This window comes from Syngnathus floridae, chromosome 6 (assembly GCF_059516105.1).
Source record: "Syngnathus floridae isolate MCC-2025c chromosome 6, RoL_Sflo_1.0, whole genome shotgun sequence".
Taxonomy (NCBI): Eukaryota; Metazoa; Chordata; class Actinopteri; order Syngnathiformes; family Syngnathidae; genus Syngnathus; species Syngnathus floridae.
Window position 1 is genome coordinate 16,939,035 of NC_142418.1, and position 22,423 is coordinate 16,961,457.

Here is a 22,423-nt window from a genome sequence, read left to right on the forward strand (position 1 = left end):
AAGGCCGTGCAGACCCTTTGAGGGGATGAGCGGTATGCCGCCATCTAGCGACGAGTAACAGGCGTGCAGTTTGCTTGTTTGGGGGGGGGGGGGGGCGCCTTTTCGTGAGCCTTTGTCTAATGATGTACAAACTTCCTACTCAGCTTCCTCTATTGGGACTTGACGCTCTCGTCTTATGTGCAGTCAGACCCTCGGCAGGTTTCAATACATTAAGTAAGTGCAACATTATCCATTTTAATGTCAAAATGTCCAATTCCAACCAAAACTAGATCTTTTTTTTTTCGGTTTTACGCTTCTGAACATTATGTAAAACGGTTTTCAGTCAAAGCCAAGGAGGTGATGGCTTGGTGGAAATAATGATAGACTGGAGCATCACAAACAGACACTTTGTCTTTTGACTTTTGGCAGCCGCGCTACTGCTGCTCTTCTGCGATTGATTATGCTCACCAAAAAAAAAAAAGGCCAAATGGCACAACCGGCGTCAGAGCGTTCTTAAATAAATCACACTTGATAACGTCTCGACAATGCGATGAAAGACTTGGGCTTCGCTCACCGGCCTCATCACATTCGGATTAACATTCCTCTCCGGATCGCGGCTACCGTTAGCTTCGAGTGACTCATTAGGAACAAAATGTACGTTTCTAATCGGAAAAGAAAAACGCCGGATAAAAAAAAAGGATGCTAAGTAGCTCACAGATTCAATAAAACAAATTCTCCAACAGTGTTGTCATCAAGCGCTTCCTTTTAAATGAAATATGCTAAAAACATGCTCGACAAAGAAGCTAACGTTGACGTCTTCCCTGAGTGAACTTGCTTGGAATCCATACGCTCGTTGCTCATTCCTCCATCTTTGGAACAACTTCAAATTGTAAACTATGCGACACATGTGACATCCTGACACAATGCGATTGATGCGCTTTTCGCATAGCCGACGCTAATTCAAACCTTGCAATCTGGGGGGAATAATAAAAGACAGACGGCGACTATAAATAGAAGCGCGGGGTCTAAGAATATCCCATCATGAGGGAGACAACCAGCGGTTCCCAATTCACGTTGTGTTCTACTGACCCTGCGGCGTGGAAACGGATCTCAGTTTTGCTCCGATGGAGAAGATTGAGATTTTTTTTTTTCCCCCAGTTAATCTCTATGCACAACTTGTTGAATATTTGTAGGTAAAGTCCCTAATTGAAGGTGACCTCCAAGCCCCCCAAAGGAAGTGCCTGGTGGGTGCAATAAATCATACTAGGAACATCAGTCACTGTATGTACACTCACGGGACGCTTTATTAGGTACACTTGCTCAATCAAAAGCAGCGGGGGTCCGGCCCACAAACACATTTACATGCACGCCTTTGTGGAAAATAATGACCACATGACATGATTTGACTTATAAGCTTATGGAGGCATAAATATACAAAATAAAGAGCTTGACCACATACGCCTGCGCTATTCGGCTAAATTTTTTTCTTATTTATCTTAACCTGTTGGTGTTTTAAAGCGCAGTAAGGTCATTCTCATTGCTTCAATTTGTTTTAGCGAAGGCTTCACTGATGTACGTACGTACAAAGAAACTTTGCAGCTATTGGCGCCGATTCAAATTATTGTAAGATGACTGTGAGTCAAATGTTTTGAATAGCTGAGAGTGTGTCGTAAAAGAGTTTTCCTATTCCAAAAATAGAAAAAAGAAAGAAAACATTTGAGTGGGGGCCCGGCAAGCACATTGGCTTGATTAACGTGGAATAGAAATAAAAGCAGTTCCTGCAATGATATGAGGTGACGACGTCGTTGGCCACAAAAGGCTTTTTGAAATGATTTGACTTAAATATGATTAATAAATGTTGTTGAGCTGGACTTGGACAGGGCGCACGCTTGCTGTGTTTTGGAATGAAGACATGAGACGGCCGCACGAAAACGCTGTTCCACATTATTAGGATCATTCATCACGTGGGACTTGATCGATTTCATGTTTACATCAACAAACTTAACATGTTTTGAGGCAATGCAATGTATTCAGCTTGGATTTTACGACTTAGTTACCAGCAGAGGGCGCACTCATTTTAGGCCCAATTAGGTTGCTGCCTAAATGTGTTGTCATCGCAAAAGAAAAGAGGAAATTAACAGGAAATGAGCAAGTGCGGTGCTCATTATGAAAGTGTTTGCGATATTTCCTCTTGGAAATGAGATTTAGCTGCCGGGGGAACCGGAACACATTATTTTTATTTTCATGTTGGCCGTTTACACGTCAACGTGAGCAGGTGGGCGTGAGTTGCGGGCAACAGCAGCAGCAACTTGGCAATTGTTTTCATTTTGAATTGTGTTTGGGCAGAAAATGGATGGATGGAAGACATCGAGACTTAAGTGATAGTTGCCCTGACATTATCGTGTGATCTGTTCACATTTGCAGTTTCAACAAAGCGCACGCATCGAGATGACAAGGTCGATGGGGCGTGTGGTTGCCATAGCAACACAGGCAATTTAAAGGCATTTAAATTCCACGAGGCTCACCACTTTAGGTGAGCGAAGCCATGCGACAACACGTATTCGTCTTAATGACCCGTGACACTTTGAAAGCGCTTTTAACCACACTTACTTCGACTTCCTGTGTAACGTCCGCAACTTCCTGTCCGGGACTTCTGAATCCATGTTGGAGGCCTGGCAAGATTGACAGGACAGTCGGTCGGAGTCACTCTGGGGACTACTGAAAGAAAAGACGTTATTAACTTCCTATACAATAAATCCAAAATTGTCATTTGTAATTCAGATGAATGTATCTCTTTTTTGAAAAAATAATGCTAATGTTAAATCGGGGAAAAAAATTGTACGTTGTGTTTTTTTTTTTTTCCCCATTCGTTAGCCAAAGTCGACAGCCATGGTCGATATTTCAAATTAGAGTTTCAAATCAGGGTAAGGCTTCCAAAAAAATGGTTGGAATTTCAAATGATCCTTTAAAGTCAGGGTGAACGTTTCAAAGTCGGATTTCATGATACCAAGTCAGGGTTATGATTTCAAATTTGACTTTCAAGACAGATTAAGGTTTTGAAGAAAGGCCCGCGCGTAATCTTGACGGACGCTTCTGCTCTCCGTGTGGGGTTGATGTTTTGACATCAAGTGTCCCACAGCCCCTCCCACTCCCACTCTGGCATTCAGGTACCCCCCCTTCCCATCATTCCCTTCCTTGCTGCCTCTATAAAAACTCGCATGTCCTCAGTGTAAACGTCAGACCTCCACGCAGAGTAAAGACGACGACACCAACATCTTCTCATCACCTCGACAACTCACTTGGAAATTACAGGTAAGACATTTCTTTCTTATTCGCCATCACGCACATCCTCACCTTTCTTCAGTCACCTGGGGTAGTGACAAAAAAGAAGTAGAATGACACAAATTTGGATTTTAAAATACCAAATTACTCATTACATTTATTCACGCAAAGACATTGATGATTTTTCACAATAGTTATGAAACGGATAGATATTATATGCAGCTCTTTATCTCCATTCGTTTGTCCCAGTCTTGACATAAACAATTCCTCATTGGCGACTCCCGATTTGTTCAAATAAGATTCTTGTGCTATAGAGAGTCTCAAACTTTGAAATGATTTCAAAAGGAATGATTTGACGATCATTGATTTGACTTCGAGAGCACAATCGGACAATCAGAGGAAAATCAAAGTGGAACATTAAATCCACTCGACTAAAATGAATACAACTAATAGTAAAGAGTAACGAATCAGTTGGTCATTTTATCCGATTGGGACATTTCCTCAAATAAATCTGCAGTTTGATTTTTGCAAAAGTGCACTACATCAAATACAATTTGTATTTATTTTCCCACGCATGGTAAATAAAGTCCATTATAATATTATTTTGGGAAAACTGCTACTTGAAAGATTACAAGTTTTATTCCTGACAAAATATAGCTTTGCTCTTTTTTTGTTGTTGTTGTTGTTTTTTTCTTAATAAAAAAAAAACAAAACAAAGAAAGACTGTCTTTACGAAACATTTTTTGATTTGGGAGAAAAATTCTCAGTCCTTACGAGTACACGCAGTTTTTCCTTAATTGAATTGATCCTAACAGTCAAATGTCTGCCTGGACTTTCAGAATCTTTGTGCACGTCATCTCTGGCAGCTTTTTCTTCCTCTCCCTCGCTCGCTCGCTCGCTCGCCCGCCCGCCCGCCCGCCGGCCCCCCGCCAACATGAGGCTGGCGCTGCACACACTCGTCTGCTGCTGCTGCGTGCTAACGGCGGTGATGCCGCAAGTGAGGAGCATTGCGCTCCGGAAAAGGTGAGCCGCACATTGGTCAAAGGTGAGCCACACAAAGGTCAAACTGATGTCAACGTCAGACATTGGGCCCAGTTCCATCCAATTTGTCCATCGATCCAAATCCATACGGACTTCTCTTTTCAACAGAGACCTTTTGCGAGTTTTTTTGGGGGTTAACGTGGCTAAACGTGCTGCTTGCTTCCTGTGCGCCTCAGGTTCAAAGGGCGCCTGGCAATGAAGAGGGACGTGTCCCCCGTCCTCATTGGCGCGCCACAGCAGGGTGGAGAGACAAAAATGGAATGGGCAGACTCCAGGTACACAAAATTCAACGATTCGAGTCTACCGCCAAGACGAACGTCATCCGAATAACCTCGACTGTTATTAAAAGTGGCCGTTTCGAAGATGCAGCGTATGATGAGAACGTCTTTTTCTTGAAGCCTGCCGTTCAACATCCGAAGGCGCCGCGCGCCGTCCAAAACCTCCGGCTGCTTCCTGTTCTCATGCTCCTACCACGAGCTCATCCACCGCCTGAGCCAGATGCACGACAACGACAAAAAGGTGGCCAGCGCCCCAAAAGACAAGATGAACTCTATTGGGCGCCGCCGCCGCCGCCGCCGCCGAGGCACCGACGAGCCTACGGAGGCGCCTGCGCCTCGCAGCGGGCCGGAGGAGATTGCTTGTTGGGTGTGCTTGCTAAGCGCAGACAAAGATCCAGGCAAGGCCTCTCTCGACGAGTCACTCGGACGGACGCCGAGCGAAGCGGAGCGACCTCGCCCGACCCGGCAAGCGCTCTTAGCAGCATTGCCCACTAAGGAAGACGGAGTTTGCTAGGAAACGATGACAGGGTATCTGGGAGAAAATGAACTGTCGGTGGAGTGGACAATCTTCTAAAGACTGTATTTCCTGTATCTTGTAAATCGTCTGTTGGTATACAGGTGCAGCTCCATCAATTGGAATGTGCTGGAGTTTTGTTTCAGTGGTTTAGTTCAGAAAGTGAATTTCATCATCCGGTGCAGTCGTCCACCATCAATTCACCGACTGACAGACACCTCTCTCTCTCTCTCTCTCTCTCGCTCTCTCTCGCTCGCGTTTTGCCGAAAACCTCTCTGGCGGTACTGTAACACCTTCAAGATTCCACAAGGCGGCGCCAAATCCCCGTCCGATGCAAAAGTACTAAACGTTGTCAGATGACGGCATAAGCAACAAAGTTTGAGCCTGCGATGTGCTTCGAGTGCATTGTTTATTTTTTCTTATTCTTTTGCTGCTGCTCAATCATTTGAAAGTCATTTAGTTGGAGTAGTATACTGGAATAAAGCAACATTTTTTTTGTCCCCCCCCCCATGTTTTAGTGAATTGAAACGTGCTTGTCCGTTTTGCTGCTGCTGCTGCTGCTGCTGCTGCTGCTGCTGCAGTTGTTGTAGTAACTTGAGTGAAGTATTTGGTCTTTGCAAAGATACAGACTATCATATGACATGACATGACATACAGATGGTTCCATTATCATATACAGATATTTAAAGAGAGCGCTTGGAGTTCGAATTGACTGCATTCGAAAGACTACGCACGCGCAGCCAGCCGGTCGTAAACCAAGTGCATGCGTTGCATGCAAAAGTGAAAGAGGAAACATTTCCAAATCTTTCCTCCGGTTGGAATGCCATGACTCAGTCCAGCGCGGCAGCCAGAAAAAGCAGAAAGAACTCCTTCTCCTCCCTTCAACCTTCATTCAGAAGAGGAGCCGTTGGCATAAAGAGCAAATGCATTTGGAAGTTTGCGAAAGCGCAAAACGTTGTAGCTCACGGGCCGGAGAGTCGTAATTGGCTGGAAGCAAGAGGAGATTAGGAATTGGCGCAAAGGGAGCAAACGATTGTGCCGTTCGTTCGCCTTGTTGGCTTTTGGGCCGACGCTTGGCCAGGAACACGGTGGCCACCGCTATCAAAAGCCACGAGAGCCAGGAGCGTTGCTTCCTAATCCCCTCTTGCTTCTTTCTCTCGCTCAGCCAGCACTCTGGTAGCTCGGCAACTGGAGAGCCCGTCGCCAAAGCCCTCGGCCATATCAAAAGCGGACAGAACAGGCGGCGGCGGCGGCGGCGGCGGCGGCGGCGGAACGATGACAATGTGAGAAAAAGGAATCCGTTGAGCCTAACGGAGGCGGAATGAAAAGGCAGCGATCTCGATCCCTCGATAGCTCGGCAAAACGGTGGCGAGCTCCAAATTTCGTTGTGAGGTGTGATTTACATGAGGGAATAAAGTCAACAAATAATAATTAGGCACACAATAACATATGTCTGAAGGCCATCCATCGCCTTCACCCAATTATCTCAGGCCCATTCCCGCAGCAAGCGTGAGAGTATCTGTCGGGGATATTTGCAATCCATCATTACTTTGCCAAGAGCAGCCAGGAAGATGACTGACGCAACATTGCCACGAAAAGCGCTTGCAGGAGGTCGGATGGGGTCGAGGGCTTCAGCTTTGCCTTTGTCCTCTGATGCAAAGCGGCAGAGCTACCAAAGGTGCGGTCGGACGGCGGGGCCGCCGAGTCGCAAAGTGACACGCCAGTCCTTTGAAGGCTTTGAATTCGGAGGATGTTGCTCAACCCGGAGGAGACAAACGGAAGGACGTTCCGTTCCGTTCCGTTCCGTTCCGTTCCGTTCCGTTCCGTCTTGGAGTGCCATTGCAAACGTTTCCGTCGCAAGCAAGCTGCTTCAAAGCGGCTTGCCAAAATTGAAACGAAGGAAAAGATCCTACAGCGTTGGAAATAATTGTATTTATTCATGTGTCGTATGCATTTATTTGGAATCCACCTTAAAGAATGCGGGCCGATACCGACTTTATGTAACGCGACCTCTGGACGAACCATAACAGAGCAGACCGACCGCTCGAGCCTAATTTTTGATTGAAAACGAAAAGTAACGAAAAGAAATGCAAACATGATATATTTCTTCGAAAATGATTGTATGTGTTTATTTCTTTAACCCTGGACGAACTATCACCGATGTTTTTTCTTTCAGATTGATGGAAAATGAACAATAAGGATAAGCATAATGAATAATTCTATGGATGCACTATGTCTACATGATGTGAGACCGTGGGATAGGGGGGAACGAAATTTCGGTTTCTTTGTGTGTCTTTGGCGTGTGGAGAACTTGACAATAAAGCTGACTTTGACTTTGATATTCCTTTTGAAATCATTGTATTCATTTAATGGCACGCAACCTCTGGACGAACTATCACCGATGTTTTTTTTCAGATTGATGGAAAATGAACAATAACGATAAGCATAATAAATAATTCTATGGATGCACTATGTCGACATTATATGAGAGATATTCCTTTTGAAATCATCGTAGTCATTTAATGTTACGCCACCTCTGGACGAACTATCACCGATGTTTTTTTTTCTCTTTGATTGAAAATGAACAATAAGGATAAGCATAATAAATAATTCTATGGGTGCACTACGTCTACATTATATGAGAGATATTTCTTTTGAAATCATTGTATTCGTTTAATGTTACGCAACCTCTGGACGAACTATCACCGGTGGGTTTTTTTGTTTTTGTTTTTTTCTCAGATTGATGGAAAATGAACAATAAGGATAAGAATAATCAATAATCACATCGATAGATAGAACATATATAGAATACGTCTTTTTCAAATTTTGAATTGCGCTTCAAAGAATGCGTGCCAATCCCCATTTTATGTTATGCAACTGCGGGACGAAGTGTAAGAGAGTCAAGTCAAGTCAAGTCAAGCGATCGACGGCAAGACAGGTACTGCATCGTCATCATTTTATGCCCACTTCAAAACAAGCGTGGCGCGCCATTTTGCACATTTGGCTGACTCATTAGCCCGTTTGTCTTGAACTCCTAACGACGGTAGGAATCAAGTTGGTCGCCGCGCAACAACTTGCAAGACTTCCTTGCAAGTGGTGACGTGGCTCCCTCCTGTCAACCTGGCAGACGCTTTGACATGATGCGAAGCGCGCGCGGGCTCTGCGTGTCAAAGCGGCGTGACGTCGCGCACCTTGCGGGTAGCAGGCAGAGCTCGCGTCCGACAGTCATTTGATTCGCTTGTCGAGTCTGAGTAGCCAGCCAGCCAGCCAGCCAGCCAGCCGGCCAACGAAACCCAACCAACCACCCACCGACCCAGCCAGCCAGCCAGCCAGCCAGCCAGCCAGCCAGCCAGCCAGCCAGCCAGCCAGCCAGCCAGCCAGCCAGCCAGCCAGCCAGCCAGCCAACCCACCCACCGACCCAAGCCAGCCGCTCGCTCGCTCGCTGCGCCATCACCATGAAGCTTGTGACAATCCTCTTGCTGTTCTGCGTCCACTCGGCAGGTGGTAAAACTTTTCACACTTTCGACGCAATCCGATTGATTGAAGTTGGTTCAAAGCGGCAAGCAATAAAGCAGCCAATCAAAAAGACTGTGCATCTTGAAGCCAATCGATTCATTGTCAAAGCGTCAAAAGCTAAAAGACAAGCCATGTTGATGTGAAAAAGGCCCACTTTGTTGGGACAATGTTTTGCACCTTCATTTTGGGAATTGCATTTGGACACGTCCATGGCGACGGTGGCAAAATGGCTCGCGGAGAACGTCCCGAAAGCGAGTTGCACAAATGACATAGCTCAATGCTAAAAATCCACTTTGTGCCTTGAAGTAGCTTCTGTCGCTACAATCGTTGGTGTCCTTTTAGTACACAGCGGGAGGAGTAAGCGCATGCTTTGGCCATCTCTGCTCTTCCAGATCCGGCACCGTGCTCGGGCACGGAGAAGATGGTGGTGTTCTGCGCAAAGGAAGACGTCCTCACAATACCCGGTACCGCTACAACCCAATGGAACTTCCAAACACCAAATGAGGACCACCACGACAATTTGGCGTTTGTGAACACTGATCCAGCGGGTTTAAAGGGCCCCCTGCAAGTAAAGAACACCGGCGTGTACTTTGCCACTTCCGGTGACACGGTGCAAAAGTACACCATCATTGTTGATGCCAGTAAGTTACACGCCTATCGTCTGGCTGCGTGCCAGCGTTCCTTTTTGACCGCCTGCGCTTGGACTTTGCTATTGCGGTGAATAACTCGTACAACTGTTTTGGGCTTTTTCAGAGGCCTGCACCGAGGGCATTAACAACGTTTGCGACGTCGCGGTTGGTGGCGCCATCAAATTGGCCTCCCAACATACTTCAGCTGTCACATGGGTGTTTAAAGGCAAGGATGGCTCCGAAAAGCCCGTCTCTGACGCAGGCGCCAATGATCCGCCCAAGTTCACCGACACCGACAAGAAACAGTTGGGCCTCTTCAACATGGTAAAAGCTCAAAGCGGGACGTACGAGGCCTCGGTGACCGCTGGAGACACCAAAAAGTTTAAAGTTGAAGTCCGAAGTAAGTTTGCCGTCGCGGCTCTCGCGCTCCTTTCACTCCCTTTACGCAAAGGGATAGCACGTGTTTGTTGAAAGTCTCGAGGTAGCCGCTCAGACAATTCAGGGAACACAGCGGCAGGCGGCCCACCCTCTCCGACGGGCAATTGTTCCCGTGGCTCAGGACGACGAGACGAGGGGGCCCCGATTTGCATCTCATTTCCTCTTTCCCAACAGCTACTGTCACTTCTGCCACAGTGGAGAAGAAAAATAGCTGCGATTTGACCCTGGAGTGCAAGGTCGACGGTGATTTCGAGACCATCACGTGGGCCAAAAATGGGAGCCCCATGACTGACAATGGTGCTAAGATTAAGATCGAGAAACCCATGTTGACCATCGGCGAACTTGGCACGCCTGACAACGGTCAATACACTTGCAAGGCCGAAGGCTACGTCGCTGACCAGAAGACTAGCCCCAAGTTTGATTACACCTACGCAGGTAAGTAGAGGGCCCTTGGAAAGCACCATCCCAGAAATGTTGCCCGCCCCTTGCAAAGCGCTTCTTCCTGTTTTTGACAGCTCCCACAGCCATCTCCACGGTCAGCATCAGCCGGAGTGGCAGGATCCTCACGTGTGTGGCCCAGGGTGACGTCCGAGAATACCAGTGGCTGAGGGACGAAGACAATGTCGCAGACGATGACGGCACCACGGTGGGCAATGACGGCTCCAAGTTCACTTTGACCGCTCGGGCCAAAGGCAACTTCGTTTGCGAGGTGACCGGCTGCACTGGCTCAAAAGTCAAGTCCGAGGCCATCCTCGTCAACGGCAGAAGCGAGGAGACCGAGGAGACCACCGAGAAGACCCCCACTGACAACCTGAGTGAGTATTTGCATGTCAGTGGAGCAAGCCCCCCGCCCGGCCGGCCGGCCGGCCGGGCCAATGTTGTTTGCCATCTTTGCTCTAGAACCTCCGGGCGCAGCCACCCGGGGCGTGTCCTGCTCCGTCGCTCTGCTGGTGATAAGCGTCCTTGTTGGGCTCTACGTGACGATGCTGTAGATGCCGCCGCCGCCGCCAGCCGGGTGAGCCGCCGTTTGTCGTCCACCGTGGCTACGCCGCGCTGCGCTTTGTCTAACCGGCGGCTCTCTGCTTTTCCTCAGACGAGAGATCCTGGAGGCGCTTCCATTTTTCTTTTTTCATTCGTTCATTCTGCAATTTAAAAAAAAAAAAGAATCCAGCACGAAACACAGAAAGCGGATCGGGAGAAGCGGGAAGGCAGTGGCGGCGTTGACGGCGGCGGCACGAGGCCCTCGCGCAATGGATACCCGCCCTCGTCCATCCGGCGTCCATCTGGCTTGAGGGAGGGCAACGCGCGAGTCGCCTGAGCGGTTGGCCTTCGACTTGTTTGCAGCAGGGGAGGAGGGGCCGAGCGAGTGCTTTCTTATTCAATTTTCGTCTACTGATTGAATGGATTCTATTCTCTGATTGAACTAGCCCCAGCTAGCACTTCATTTCTTATACTTACTCCATTGATTGATTACATGTACAATTGATTGCATGCATGCTGTAACATTGGGACTGTTGGCAAACGTTTTGTTTCCACGCTGGAAGGTGGTCAACGCGATTGGGTGAATTTGATGGTGCAACTTTGTGCATTTGCTTTGAGCGCAGTGGAAGGAGGAAGGAAGGCCTTGCTTGGTTGAATTGGATGCGTTTGGTGGAATTGGATGGTGCAACTTTGCGTTGGGGTCACGTGGCGACATGAAACAATAAAGTCTTCATCCCAGTTTGTGTCACTGAGTCGTGCGCGACGCCACCTTGTGGCCCAACGGGCCAAGCATGCGTTGGTGGAATTGGATGGTGCAACTTTGCATTGGAAAGTCTTCATCCCAGTTTGTGTCACTGAATCGTGCGCGACGCCATCTTGTGGCCCGACGGGCCGACGCACTGCGGCTGGCTCATTTCACCACGGCGCACAACAGGGTGAGACGAGCAGAGATCAAATGGTCAGCCGCGATGGATACAACGTTCTTGCGTGCACTTTTCAATCAAATGGAACTATCAAACTGTCTCGCATGATCTTTTCAATCAAATGTTGGCGTCTCCTGGCGTACCGTACCTAATGAAGTGACCGATTATTGGCGCTCGCAAGAAGGCCGTGCAGACCCTTTGAGGGGATGAGCGGTATGCCGCCATCTAGCGACGAGTAACAGGCGTGCAGTTTGCTTGTTTGGGGGGGGGGGGGGGCGCCTTTTCGTGAGCCTTTGTCTAATGATGTACAAACTTCCTACTCAGCTTCCTCTATTGGGACTTGACGCTCTCGTCTTATGTGCAGTCAGACCCTCGGCAGGTTTCAATACATTAAGTAAGTGCAACATTATCCATTTTAAAGTCAGGCCAATCTGTATATTGACTTTTTTCCCCTTAAACTAAAAATGTATTGATCACTTTTTTTGGCAACTTTTTTTATTCATTCCAATTTGTCGTAATCTTGTCCATTTTATAGAAATGTGTGTTCATAATTTGGGCTTTGCAAAAGATAGTTTAAATTTTGTATAGGTGTGTGTGTGTGTGTGTATATATACACAAATACATTGGATACGATTAAAAATAATACCAAAAATACTATCTCTATAGTGGTAAATGGTAAACTGGGTCAATGTAACGAAACAAACGCAAGTGCTCCGTAATTGATTGTTTTAGTGAGTAATACAAGACACGTCAACATGATTATGTATAAAAAAAAATAAATAAGAAAATGGGAAGGGAGCAAATTTCCAACAGGGGACATCAACATTGACATTCCACTATCAGCATGGGAAAAGCAGCCACAGAGCAAGCATTTCCTCCAGTCAATCAAGTCTTGCCCTTTAAAGGAAAGTGAATGGAAAGCTCTTTAGATAGCCTCCTGCTAACATTTCTGTTTTTGCTTTTGACAAACTTCAAGTTGGGTACCATACACACACGCGCACACTCGCACACACTTTGTGAGTGTCACGTGACCAAACTCAGTGCCTAGAAAAATAAATAATTTGTGTTTTCAATGCTATTCTCTGATCATTTATTGGTAAATATTTTGCGGATACCCCAGCTACCCTGGGTGACTTCATTTTACAAACACTTGTTTGAAGTAAACGGTGCGCGCTCCCAATTTTCACTGGGAACTCTTGTTGACCTTTGTTAATCTTCACAGGTCACAATGAGGAGAAGGGAAGCAGCCCTCTGCAAGCAACAATCCACGCCTTGCCTTGGGAGAGGTCAGTGGCTATTATCTTTCCACCCAGCGAGTGTCAGCGGGTTGTCGACAGCGTCTATTGACGTTACAGCCGCACTGTCCTCACAACATTGTTTTCCCACCGACCTACAGTAAGCTGCAAAGACTCAAACTCTAAACGAGGACATAAACAGCTCATTTGATCGGAGTGTTAACAAAATATGAGCACTCGTCACAATTTGATTGCGGGTGCCATGGTAAATATACGCGTTCCCTCATTTAACAAAAGTCTGCTAGGTTCATGCTTCATGATCAACAACTGGTGCGGCAACACATGTAGACAGGTAGGGTAACACAGGCATATAATACATTCGGCATAAAATGACCAATGTATTTATTATTCTGCCTCCTGGTGGCCGAAATGTGTATACCAGATGTTTAGGTTGCTATCTAGAAGCTTCCCTTTTTTTTTTTTTTTTTGCGACACCACCACCAGTTTCAACATCGCCACCTGATTCAACCGCCCCCCCAGTAGCCATGACGTTCCCAATGGCCTAAAATAGAGACGTGAGGACGGACACGCCAGACGAAGGCTTCGTTACTGCCCCCACCTACCTAAATGCGTAAACAGACTGGCCTCAAAGCTCAGTGAGGAGGAAGATACTGGGCAGACGAGAAGGTGCCAGCTCCAGCAAGCGAGCAAGACATTTCCAGAAGAGGCCAAAGCAAATTATATAAGTGTTGAGCGAGAAGAGCAAACGAGTAGAAGCAGGCAGCATGGCCAAAGTCACCACAGAAGGTAGGATACAAGAAAAGCTCGCTACGCCGTCCTGGAAAATTACGAGAAGTTTTTAAAGTTGGAATGAATGGCGATAAAGTAAGACTCAACAAAAAAATGAATCTTAATAGGGATTCTAACCATGGTTATGGAAAGTATGGTTGTTGTTGTTGTTGTTTTTTTTTTTTGCAAAGTATAAACCATGCAATTGCTTCATATCCAAGTTATCATTCTGTGTGAATTGAAGTTACCGGTTCTTATAAAGTAGGAAAGTCGCCGTGGTCAGGTTTTGTCGTTTTCCAGGGCTGTAGGTCAAGGTCGAGCGAGGAATTGCTCAGCTGTCGCGTTTATGGCAGGCACACACGTGGCACACACGCCTATAGAAGCACAGAGGCCGTGACGGACGGACAGTGTGCCAGGGTGGCGGCACGTGTGAAGATAAAATTACGCGTTTGCACGGCGACGGCAGTCTCGTACGACAAACTACATTTAGGTTCCTTCGCAAACTCGGCCAACTCAATAAAACATCTGCTCTCCCTTGTGTGTCATCATATTAAGTTCAATTTAAAAACAGATTCGGAGAGAAGTCCAATCCAGTCAGGCCGAAAGATCATGAGAACCGAAACTATGAAATGCCAATATTGACGTATTTTAGCGACAAGCTGGAATTTTGGTTTTGATTTCTGTCAAGGTTTACAAGCTACGTACATTTGACTGACAGCAAGGAAACTCAGCCTAACCCCCAAGGAAAACACTTGCACAAATAATCATTTCCCCAGCCACAGAAACTTGCAAAAATGAATAAAAACGCTGCACGCTCCATGCTAGGCTAGTAGTTAGCGCTGTGTGGTCTCAGGGAGGGACCACGTGCGCAACACACAAAAGCCAGTGACTGTCAAGTATGGACGGGAGATGTTTACCGGTGTAGGGTTTCAAAGCCTGTCAGGTTCTCAAGCAGGTCAGGCCTCCGGCTGGTGGCTCAACTTCATATGACTGGCGTTGCATGCATGTTCTTTCTACCCTGATGGCCAGCATAGAGCAAGAACTGCTGCACGTTAGCAACTCGCTAAGTCGACTGTGAAAAATAAAAAGGCATTTCACGTAGATTATCTGACGTCTGCTGAGACTTCACACTTGAATCCATCGGCGAAACTGTGCTTCTGTTCGCACCTAGCACCATGCTGCACGATTAGAATAAAGCAAAATATACCTTTGCAGAGGTGCCACGGCTTTTCCCCAAAATATCCATGAGCGATGTGGATGAGAAGGTACGTCTCCTGGCTGAAAAAGTCTACGCCTCCGCCTTGAAGGAGGAGAACACCAAAGACGCCATGGCCCTGTTCACTGTGCCCGAGGACTGTCCCATCGGTCTGCGAGAGGACCGCGAGCGCACGCTACAGAAAGAGTTGGCCGAGCAGCAGTCCAAGGAGACGGTCATGAGGTATGAGGACTGGACACCTGACAGATTTGCTCGCTTTTCTCTTGAGCCATTTTCGCCACCAGGAAGAAGACCTTCATGATGAAGCGCTCCCAGTCCCTGCAGATTCCCACCGGAGATTGGAGCCTGTTGGCGCATTCGCCCGCGATCTCCCCAACCGCGCCCGAGCCGTCTTTTTCAGAGAGCTTCCCCGATTTCCAGAGAGTGACAATCAGCGGAGACTACTGCGCCGGGGTAAACATGGCCAACGACCTTCATGGCGGCGCCCTTCTGCAGCTGCTACTGGCTGGCAAAGGCCAAAGCCAAGTAAGCGTTTTATTTAGATTCCCCGATGTGATACGGAATCCATGCGCTTATCCCAGATCACCGTGGAGGATTACGAGCAAGCGGCCAAGAGCCTCCTGAGAGCGCTGTTCATCAGGGAAAAGTACTCCCGACTGGCTTACCACCGCTTTCCCAGGACCATTGCCCGGTTCCTTCGAAACGCAGAGGGAGAGAAGTGGCGAGAGGAGGATGAGGTCTTGCCAGGTTGGAAATCGTTTTGGGTCAAGTACCGTAAACCCCCGCCTCGTCGCAATTTCATTCACGATCCATCTCTCAACTGTAGACGTCTGGCCGTTCCCCCGTGAAGACGAGGACCCGTACTCCGTGGAGGGCATCCCCGAGAACTTGGAGTACCGGATGCAGATGAAGGACGGTATCGTTCACGTTTACAACAACGCAGAGGCCCTGAAACGGCAGCAACCTCGCACGCTCCCCTACCCGGACTTTGAGACCTTTGCAATCGACCTGAGCCACGTACTTGCCATGATTGCTGATGGCCCCACGTAAGCACCATCTACATGGCACAGTTCACATGGCTAGAAGCTCACAGCAACAAAGACAAAAAAAAAAAAAAAAAAAATCGACACGGGTCACATGCCTTATTTTAACGCATTCACCGCCATTGACGGCTATAGACGTTCAAGATTTGAATTGGATTGGCATTTTTAATTAAAGGGGATTCCCCAATGTCTTGCAGGAAAACATACTGCCACAGACGACTGAACTTTTTATCCTCCAAATTTTACCTTCATGAAATGATGAATGAAATGGCTGAGCTCAAGGAGCTGAAGAGTGTTCCACATCGGGATTTTTACAACGTCAGAAAGGTCGGTTGAAGTTTGACTAAATCATGACCATCTTTGAGTTCTAAAACCAAGCCATTCAATCAAAGGTGGATACGCACATACATGCTGCCGCCTGCATGAACCAAAAGCACTTGTTGAAGTTCATCAAGACCACTTACCAGACAGAGAAAAGCCGTGTCGTCCTGGAGAAGGGCGGCCAGAAGTATACGCTGGAGCAGGTCTTCAAAAATCTCAACATGGACCCCTATGACCTCACGGTGGATTCTCTGGACGTGCATGCTGTAAGGACAAAAAGCATTGGAGCGGTCAACGCTACAAGTGCAAAGAGTTTCTATTTGATTCTTTCAGGGGAGACAAACATTCCATCGCTTTGACAAATTCAACTCCAAGTACAACCCGGTGGGTGCCAGCGAATTGCGAGAGATTTACCTCAAGACTGACAACTACATCGAGGGAGCTTATTTTGCACGTCTCATCAAGGTATGTTGACTTTTATCAGAGCAGTTTAAGGACAATAGAATTTTAAAAGGTAGTAGATCGAGAATCTACATCTATCTGTTTCAGGAAGTAGCAAAGGACCTGGAGGAGAGCAAGTACCAACACGCCGAGCCTCGTCTGTCCATTTACGGAAGATCAGCCAGCGAATGGGAGGGGCTTGCCACCTGGTTTATTCAGCACAAAGTCCATTCACCCAACTTGAGATGGATGATCCAGGTTCCTCGGATCTAGTAAGTGTTCTTGGTTCCACTAGGTCCGAAAAGACTTTCTGAATGTTCATCAATTGATGTTCCTCTGTCCTACAGTGACATTTTCAGGTCGAAGAAACTGTTAACAAACTTTGCAAAGATGCTGGAGAACATCTTCATCCCCGTCTTTGAGGCAACAATCAACCCGCAAAAGCACCCAGCGCTTCATGTTTTTCTAAAATATGTAAATACCTTACAAGCGTCAACCAAACAAATGTTAAGAATGTTGGTTTCTCTGCTAACATTGCTCTTCCTCTGTGATGTTCATCTCCTTCTGCAGGTGACAGGATTTGACAGCGTGGATGACGAGTCCAAACACAGTGACCACTTGTTTTCATACAAAAGTCCAAAGCCTGAATCGTGGACCGCAGACGATAACCCGCCGTACACCTACTACCTGTTCTACATGTACGCTAACATCATGGTACTCAACAACCTGCGCAAGTGAGTCCTTTCGTTTGGTACAACTCATTGGTGTTTCCACTTCACTTGTTGGGCTTGAGATATTTGCTACAGACTTCAATAATAAAACAAAGAAACAGTAAAAACCTGAAATTCAGATATAACGTACCAGCGAAGGGGTTTGGGTCGTTCTTCGGCGGGCAAACCCGAGCAAACAATTGAAATGAACTGATCAGCTGAGAGAGGCCATGACACCCCGCCGCCCTCTATTAAAAAAAAAAAAACGGTGTATTTTAATATGAATGCTTCTAGGGTTGTCAGCAGTTACGGTTTTAGAGACTTTTAAGAGTTATTTTAAAATGGTTATTGTAATGCTTGATGATGTTGATGAAAAAAGTACTATCGCCTCCCCCGCGCGCCATTTTGAATTGGAATCGGTTTCCGGAGTTGCACATACGTCACAGAAAATAAACGAATTTGATTGGACAGTTTTTATAAAACAAGAAACAGCCGCGGCGATTGGCGTGCCTTGGAAACACGGAGTGGGTGTGGCTTGCCAGGCTGAAGAAATAACAAAAATGAATAAATGCTTTAAAAAAAAAGACAAACAAACCACATGGTGCCACTGTTTTTGTAACACACATTTTTTGCATCCTTCAAAAGGGAGCGTGGGTTGAACACCTTCCAGTTCCGTCCCCACTGTGGCGAGGCAGGCTCCATCACTCACCTGGTGTCCGCCTTCTTGACGGCGGATAACATCTCCCACGGCCTCAACTTAAAGAAGGTAATGCCGTCTTGTGCTTTGACAATTTTTTTCCCCATCACAAACTCAGACAAAAAGACATTTGGAGACTCGGCACCTAAGAATCAAAACCTCAAATGATCACAATATGTTCATCTCACCTTGCCGAGACATTTTGCATTCCCTGATGTTGGAAATCTAGTCCTTAAATCCTCATTTGGTACATCTCCTGTCCACCAGAGTCCAGTGTTGCAGTACCTCTACTACCTGGCTCAGGTCCCCATCGCCATGTCACCGCTGAGCAACAACAGCCTGTTCCTGCAATACTCCAAAAACCCACTGCGGGAGTTTCTCCAGAAGGGCCTGTGTGTATCGCTGTCCACCGACGACCCCTTGCAGTTCCACTACACAAAGGTTCGAACCCCTGCAAGACGACACACGTGGGCTTGCAGAGCAAGACATAATTGGAGTTGAAACATTCACAGGAAGCGTTGATGGAGGAGTACGCCATCGCGGCTCAGCTCTGGAAACTCAGCACCTGCGACTTGTGCGAGATCGCCAGAAATAGTGTGCTGCAAAGCGGTTTGTCGCACCAGGTGAACACTATCTTCAAATAGTTTTATGCTGGATAAAATTTAAATTCATATAAATCTGTGTGAGAAAGCACAATCCACGTTTTGATGTATTGCTTACAGGACAAGAAACATTTCCTGGGCTCCAACTATCTGCAAGACGGCCCCGAGGGCAACGACATAGGACGTACAAACGTGGCGCAAATCCGCATGGCGTACCGCCACGAGACACTATGCAACGAACTCAGCTTTTTAGTGGACGCCGTCAAAGCGGACGCCACCATTCCAGCGGTGGAGTGACATGAGTTCGGAAAGGTTTTAACGTTTTTTTTTTTTTTTTTTACAGAAAACACGAGCACATTTTGCATGTTCAACAAGAATATGAGATCAAAAAACTGAGTTGACAAATGCACAATTTTAAGTATATGTGGATTTTTTTTTTTACAAGTTTAGATGTGAAATGTTATTCTTAAAAATGTCTACGTGCAAATAAACTTAAATATGAAGATGCCTTGCATTTTCAATTTTTACAATTATACACAATATTTACTTGTATATTAATTAGATATTGATTGCTATTTTAAAAATGCCGTTTCAAATGAGTGCAAAAGGTGACTTTATTCAAGATAATGCCGTCATGCCTCAATCCAACCATATTAAGACAAGTTAAGCAGATTTGGGGAACCTAAGAAAAGTTCAATGTAGCATATAATATTTAATAACACACATTATCACTCAAAATCCTTTACATAAATGACTTATGAATTGATAAAAGAGCAGATCGAATGTTTTGCCCTGACAGAATTAAAAGCTAAAATAAATTGAAATACTTCTGCTACTATCAATCAATGTGATTATGTTAAATTCAGGATGTTTTGTGGAAAACGGACCTCTAAGAACCCTTCTTCAATGTTAAGACGCCACCTGGTGGCCATACAATGCATTACACTTACAGAATTAAATGTTAGAAGTGGGCAAAATAATCAATATAAAATAAATCGACGAATGATATAATTTGTTGTAGTGCAAACAGTACAGCAAAGTCAGCAATAAATCGGGTAAAATCGAACAATACACATTTTTTGGATTATATTTTTATGAAGTAAACCTAAAATCCACACAAAATAGATTTTAGAAATGAATTCTGGATATACACAGCAATAAAAGTAACTAATCTATCTAATATATAGCTTAATTAGAACAATTCAACATATTTTCAGAGATATATGTTTCAAACACTCAATAAAAGGCTCAGAAAAATCTGGAACAAAGTACAGTACTTCGTGTGCAGATTAAATGTGAAAATTTCACATAAATGGTAAAAATAAGGCGCAGTGCTTCACAATTCTTCAAACTAAATGTCATTCATTATTCATAAGCTCATCAGGGATATTAATTACATAGCAACATGCTGGTTTATAACAACGGGGGGGGGGGGGGGGGGCATGTTTTTGACTAAAATGTGTTCCCTTCATGTGAACTTCCTGTTTCCTCTGATGCTAAATGCAGTGAAATCGAAAAGGCAGTGAGACGTGACAACCACAACTTGGTGTACTGTGCTACCTCAATGTCAGTTTCATGACCCAGTTCGTAACTCATAGATTCTGTTATTAAAAAATTACTACAGTGATGTGAAACAACATTACAAGAGCGAATGGAAGAGAGTAGAAGAGAATTTACAGTAATACAGTAGATTGTATTGTATGTGTGCCTCGTGAGTCAAGTTGGCCGTTAAGTTTGCGTGTGAGCGCTTGGGCGTGAGTTGTGGCCCACAGCAGCTCCTTGCGGGTGTCTTATTTTGTATTTGTATGGGTAAATGTTTATCCGGTTCAAGAAATGAGCAAAAGTGCATCAGTGACTGTGGCTCTCCTTGCCCACATGCCGGCCAACATTTGTATGGATTTTTTTTCCTGTGAGTTCGTATGGTAAATAATAATAATGATAGGATCATGAGGATTTTATGATGGCACTAGTTTGACCCGAGAACATGAGTTCCGATGGGAAAGACGATGTTTTTCGTGGAACGGATTGTCCCACTTTGGAGGTTCTGGTGTCATGTGACCTCCAGCACACCTACTCCCAACCACGAGAGAATGTTCAGTGAAAGTGACGTGTTTTTTTGTTTACTTGTCGCGTCAAGGCTGATGCGGGTGTCCTGCCTCGTCGGCCAAGTTGAGGATGTATCCCGCCATGTCGTTCTCGGTGGGGAAGTCGGACATCACCCACGAGTCGTTGGCGGCCGTCACCTGTAGGCGGCACATGGGGCAGTTGCGGCTCCTGCGGGAACACGTTAAGCGCACGCGGCATTTTAGCATTTTTGCTGCATCGTTAGCGTGACCTAGCTTACCATTTGTCGATGCACTTTTGGCAGAAGCTGTGAGTGCACGGCAGGATGAGGTCGGCTTTGCCGTCCATACAGATGCAGCACTCCTCGTCATCAGTCAACTCCTTCACTCTGCAGAAGGGGGCGTGGGGGAGTCAGGCGTCAAATCACCTGTTAGCTTCAGGTTCCAACAACTTTGACATGCAAGTCACTAACCACATTTATTCCAACAGATTCTTGATTGTTCTCCTACCAACCTGCCCATCCACATGCTGGCCTGACAGGCGTCAGGGGCGAGAGGTGGCATGCAAGAAGCCTCCGGATTGGTGGTGGTGGCGGCGTCGCCCTCTGTGGCCAGCACGCCGGCGGCTTGGCTGGTCATGTCACGGTACAGCTGGATGAACTGGTACAGATTCATGATGCGCGACGCCTCAACCATGCCGTTGGTCTTGTTGATCTGGCGGGAAGCGGAGCAAGTCACATGATGACTCCAAAGTCAACCAGAAAATGGCAAACGTAAATGAGAAGTGAAACAAAATAAGATTACAGTGACGATTGAATCTTGCTCTTTCCTGTTCTCACCTTAGTGCAAACGATCCTAACAGCTACCTTCCACAAGGCGCTGGCATCCGATCCCGGTTGGACCTCAAACAGCAGGTGCTTGTGTTGCCCCGCAGCTAATTTAGCAGTCCTGCCCAGAGTAGAAAAATAGAATTATCCAGCAATATTTGTATAAACAGCCAGTTCACCAGCGACGCCAATGAGGGTGAATGATGAATGTATTGTGCACAGGGAACAATTAAAGTATGTATGTGTGCTTACAAGTCATTGAGCTCCGCCACCCTGGCCAAAAACTCCTCGTAGGTGAGGTAGCCGCTGTCCCGCATCAGGCCGACGTGTTTGAGCAACTTCTCAGGGATACGCGCCGCTTGTCCTGAGATCTGCTGGCCCATTCCAAAGGCAGCAGCAAGTGACGCACCACGGGCATTCACTTCTGCGGTGCACAGAATGGAAGAAATTGCCGATGAAATTGAGCAATTGTCGGATATTTACGGTGGACGCAAGTTGAGCAGTAATAACGTTCGGCTGGCTCATGCAAGTTGTTAGCATTTCAAAAATCATTTTTGATTGCGAGGTGTCACATCCAGCAACACGGCTCGCACAGAAAACGAAGGTGTTAAGAACATCTTTGGGATTTCAAATATTAATAGTGCAATTATGAGGGGATTAAGAAAATAATAACTTACATAATAATGAAAATCTCTGGCGAAAGTTCGCTTCTGCTGTTTGTTGATATGAACCCGTCGCGCTGTGATGATGTCATAAGATACGTGTTATCTGATTGGCCCTTCTCTCTGTCAATATGATGCGATTGGCCTGTAGCTTCATCCAATCAGGACACGACCTCTCCATACGACTCCAAAGACGAGTGGCTGTAATAACTTAAGATGGTCTCTAGGTGGCAGCA

The 22,423-nt window shown here is 46.3% G+C and overlaps 3 protein-coding genes and 1 long non-coding RNA gene across 8 annotated transcripts in view; 2 read left to right on the forward strand and 2 right to left on the reverse strand.

Annotated features, from left to right (window-relative positions):
* Positions 1-17,770, reverse strand: part of LOC148396960 (uncharacterized) — a 29,186-nt gene extending 11,416 nt beyond the window's left edge. Inside the window, exons 1-3 of one of the 3 annotated variants that reach the window (XR_015859100.1) lie at positions 17,488-17,770; positions 16,329-16,449; positions 2,590-2,694 (exon numbers count right to left, since the gene is read on the reverse strand). This is a non-coding gene — a long non-coding RNA (uncharacterized LOC148396960). Of the gene's footprint in view, positions 1-258; positions 2,695-8,322; positions 12,479-16,328; positions 16,450-17,487 lie in introns of those variants that run through there. The other 2 variants (XR_015859099.1, XR_015859101.1) reach the window with 2 other exon arrangements.
* LOC148396961 (uncharacterized) lies at positions 8,174-11,396 on the forward strand. 2 transcript variants are annotated; one of them, XM_088379153.1, is made up of 7 exons: positions 8,174-8,595; positions 9,003-9,251; positions 9,364-9,639; positions 9,873-10,112; positions 10,193-10,492; positions 10,578-10,692; positions 10,771-11,396. In XM_088379153.1, the coding sequence occupies exons 1-6, from the start codon at positions 8,550-8,552 to the stop codon at positions 10,667-10,669; spliced, it is 1,203 nt and encodes a 400-aa protein (XP_088235279.1). In that variant the 5' UTR covers positions 8,174-8,549; the 3' UTR covers positions 10,670-10,692; positions 10,771-11,396. The 2 variants fall into 2 exon arrangements, with proteins under 2 accessions (XP_088235279.1, XP_088235278.1); XM_088379152.1 differs by having other exon boundaries at positions 8,187-8,595; positions 9,852-10,112.
* Positions 11,898-19,138, forward strand: LOC148396962 (AMP deaminase 3-like). 2 transcript variants are annotated; one of them, XM_088379145.1, is made up of 16 exons: positions 11,898-11,975; positions 12,804-12,867; positions 14,821-15,043; positions 15,106-15,274; positions 15,403-15,568; positions 15,648-15,867; positions 16,062-16,191; positions 16,257-16,451; positions 16,519-16,650; positions 16,735-16,898; positions 16,974-17,100; positions 17,197-17,360; positions 17,982-18,102; positions 18,301-18,474; positions 18,546-18,656; positions 18,756-19,138. In XM_088379145.1, the coding sequence occupies exons 2-16, from the start codon at positions 12,810-12,812 to the stop codon at positions 18,930-18,932; spliced, it is 2,331 nt and encodes a 776-aa protein (XP_088235271.1). In that variant the 5' UTR covers positions 11,898-11,975; positions 12,804-12,809; the 3' UTR covers positions 18,933-19,138. The 2 variants fall into 2 exon arrangements, with proteins under 2 accessions (XP_088235271.1, XP_088235272.1); XM_088379146.1 differs by lacking the exons at positions 11,898-11,975; positions 12,804-12,867 and adding an exon at positions 13,160-13,623.
* A 93-nt stretch (positions 19,139-19,231) lies between these two features.
* On the reverse strand, positions 19,232-22,278 carry rnf141 (ring finger protein 141). Its single transcript, XM_088379158.1, has 6 exons — positions 22,203-22,278; positions 21,778-21,949; positions 21,538-21,646; positions 21,213-21,412; positions 20,980-21,087; positions 19,232-20,909 (listed from the first exon to the last, which is right to left on the reverse strand). Exons 2-6 carry the CDS (start codon positions 21,906-21,908, stop codon positions 20,768-20,770), a joined length of 690 nt encoding a protein of 229 aa, XP_088235284.1. The 5' UTR covers positions 21,909-21,949; positions 22,203-22,278; the 3' UTR covers positions 19,232-20,767.
* Positions 22,279-22,423: the final 145 nt, after the last annotated feature.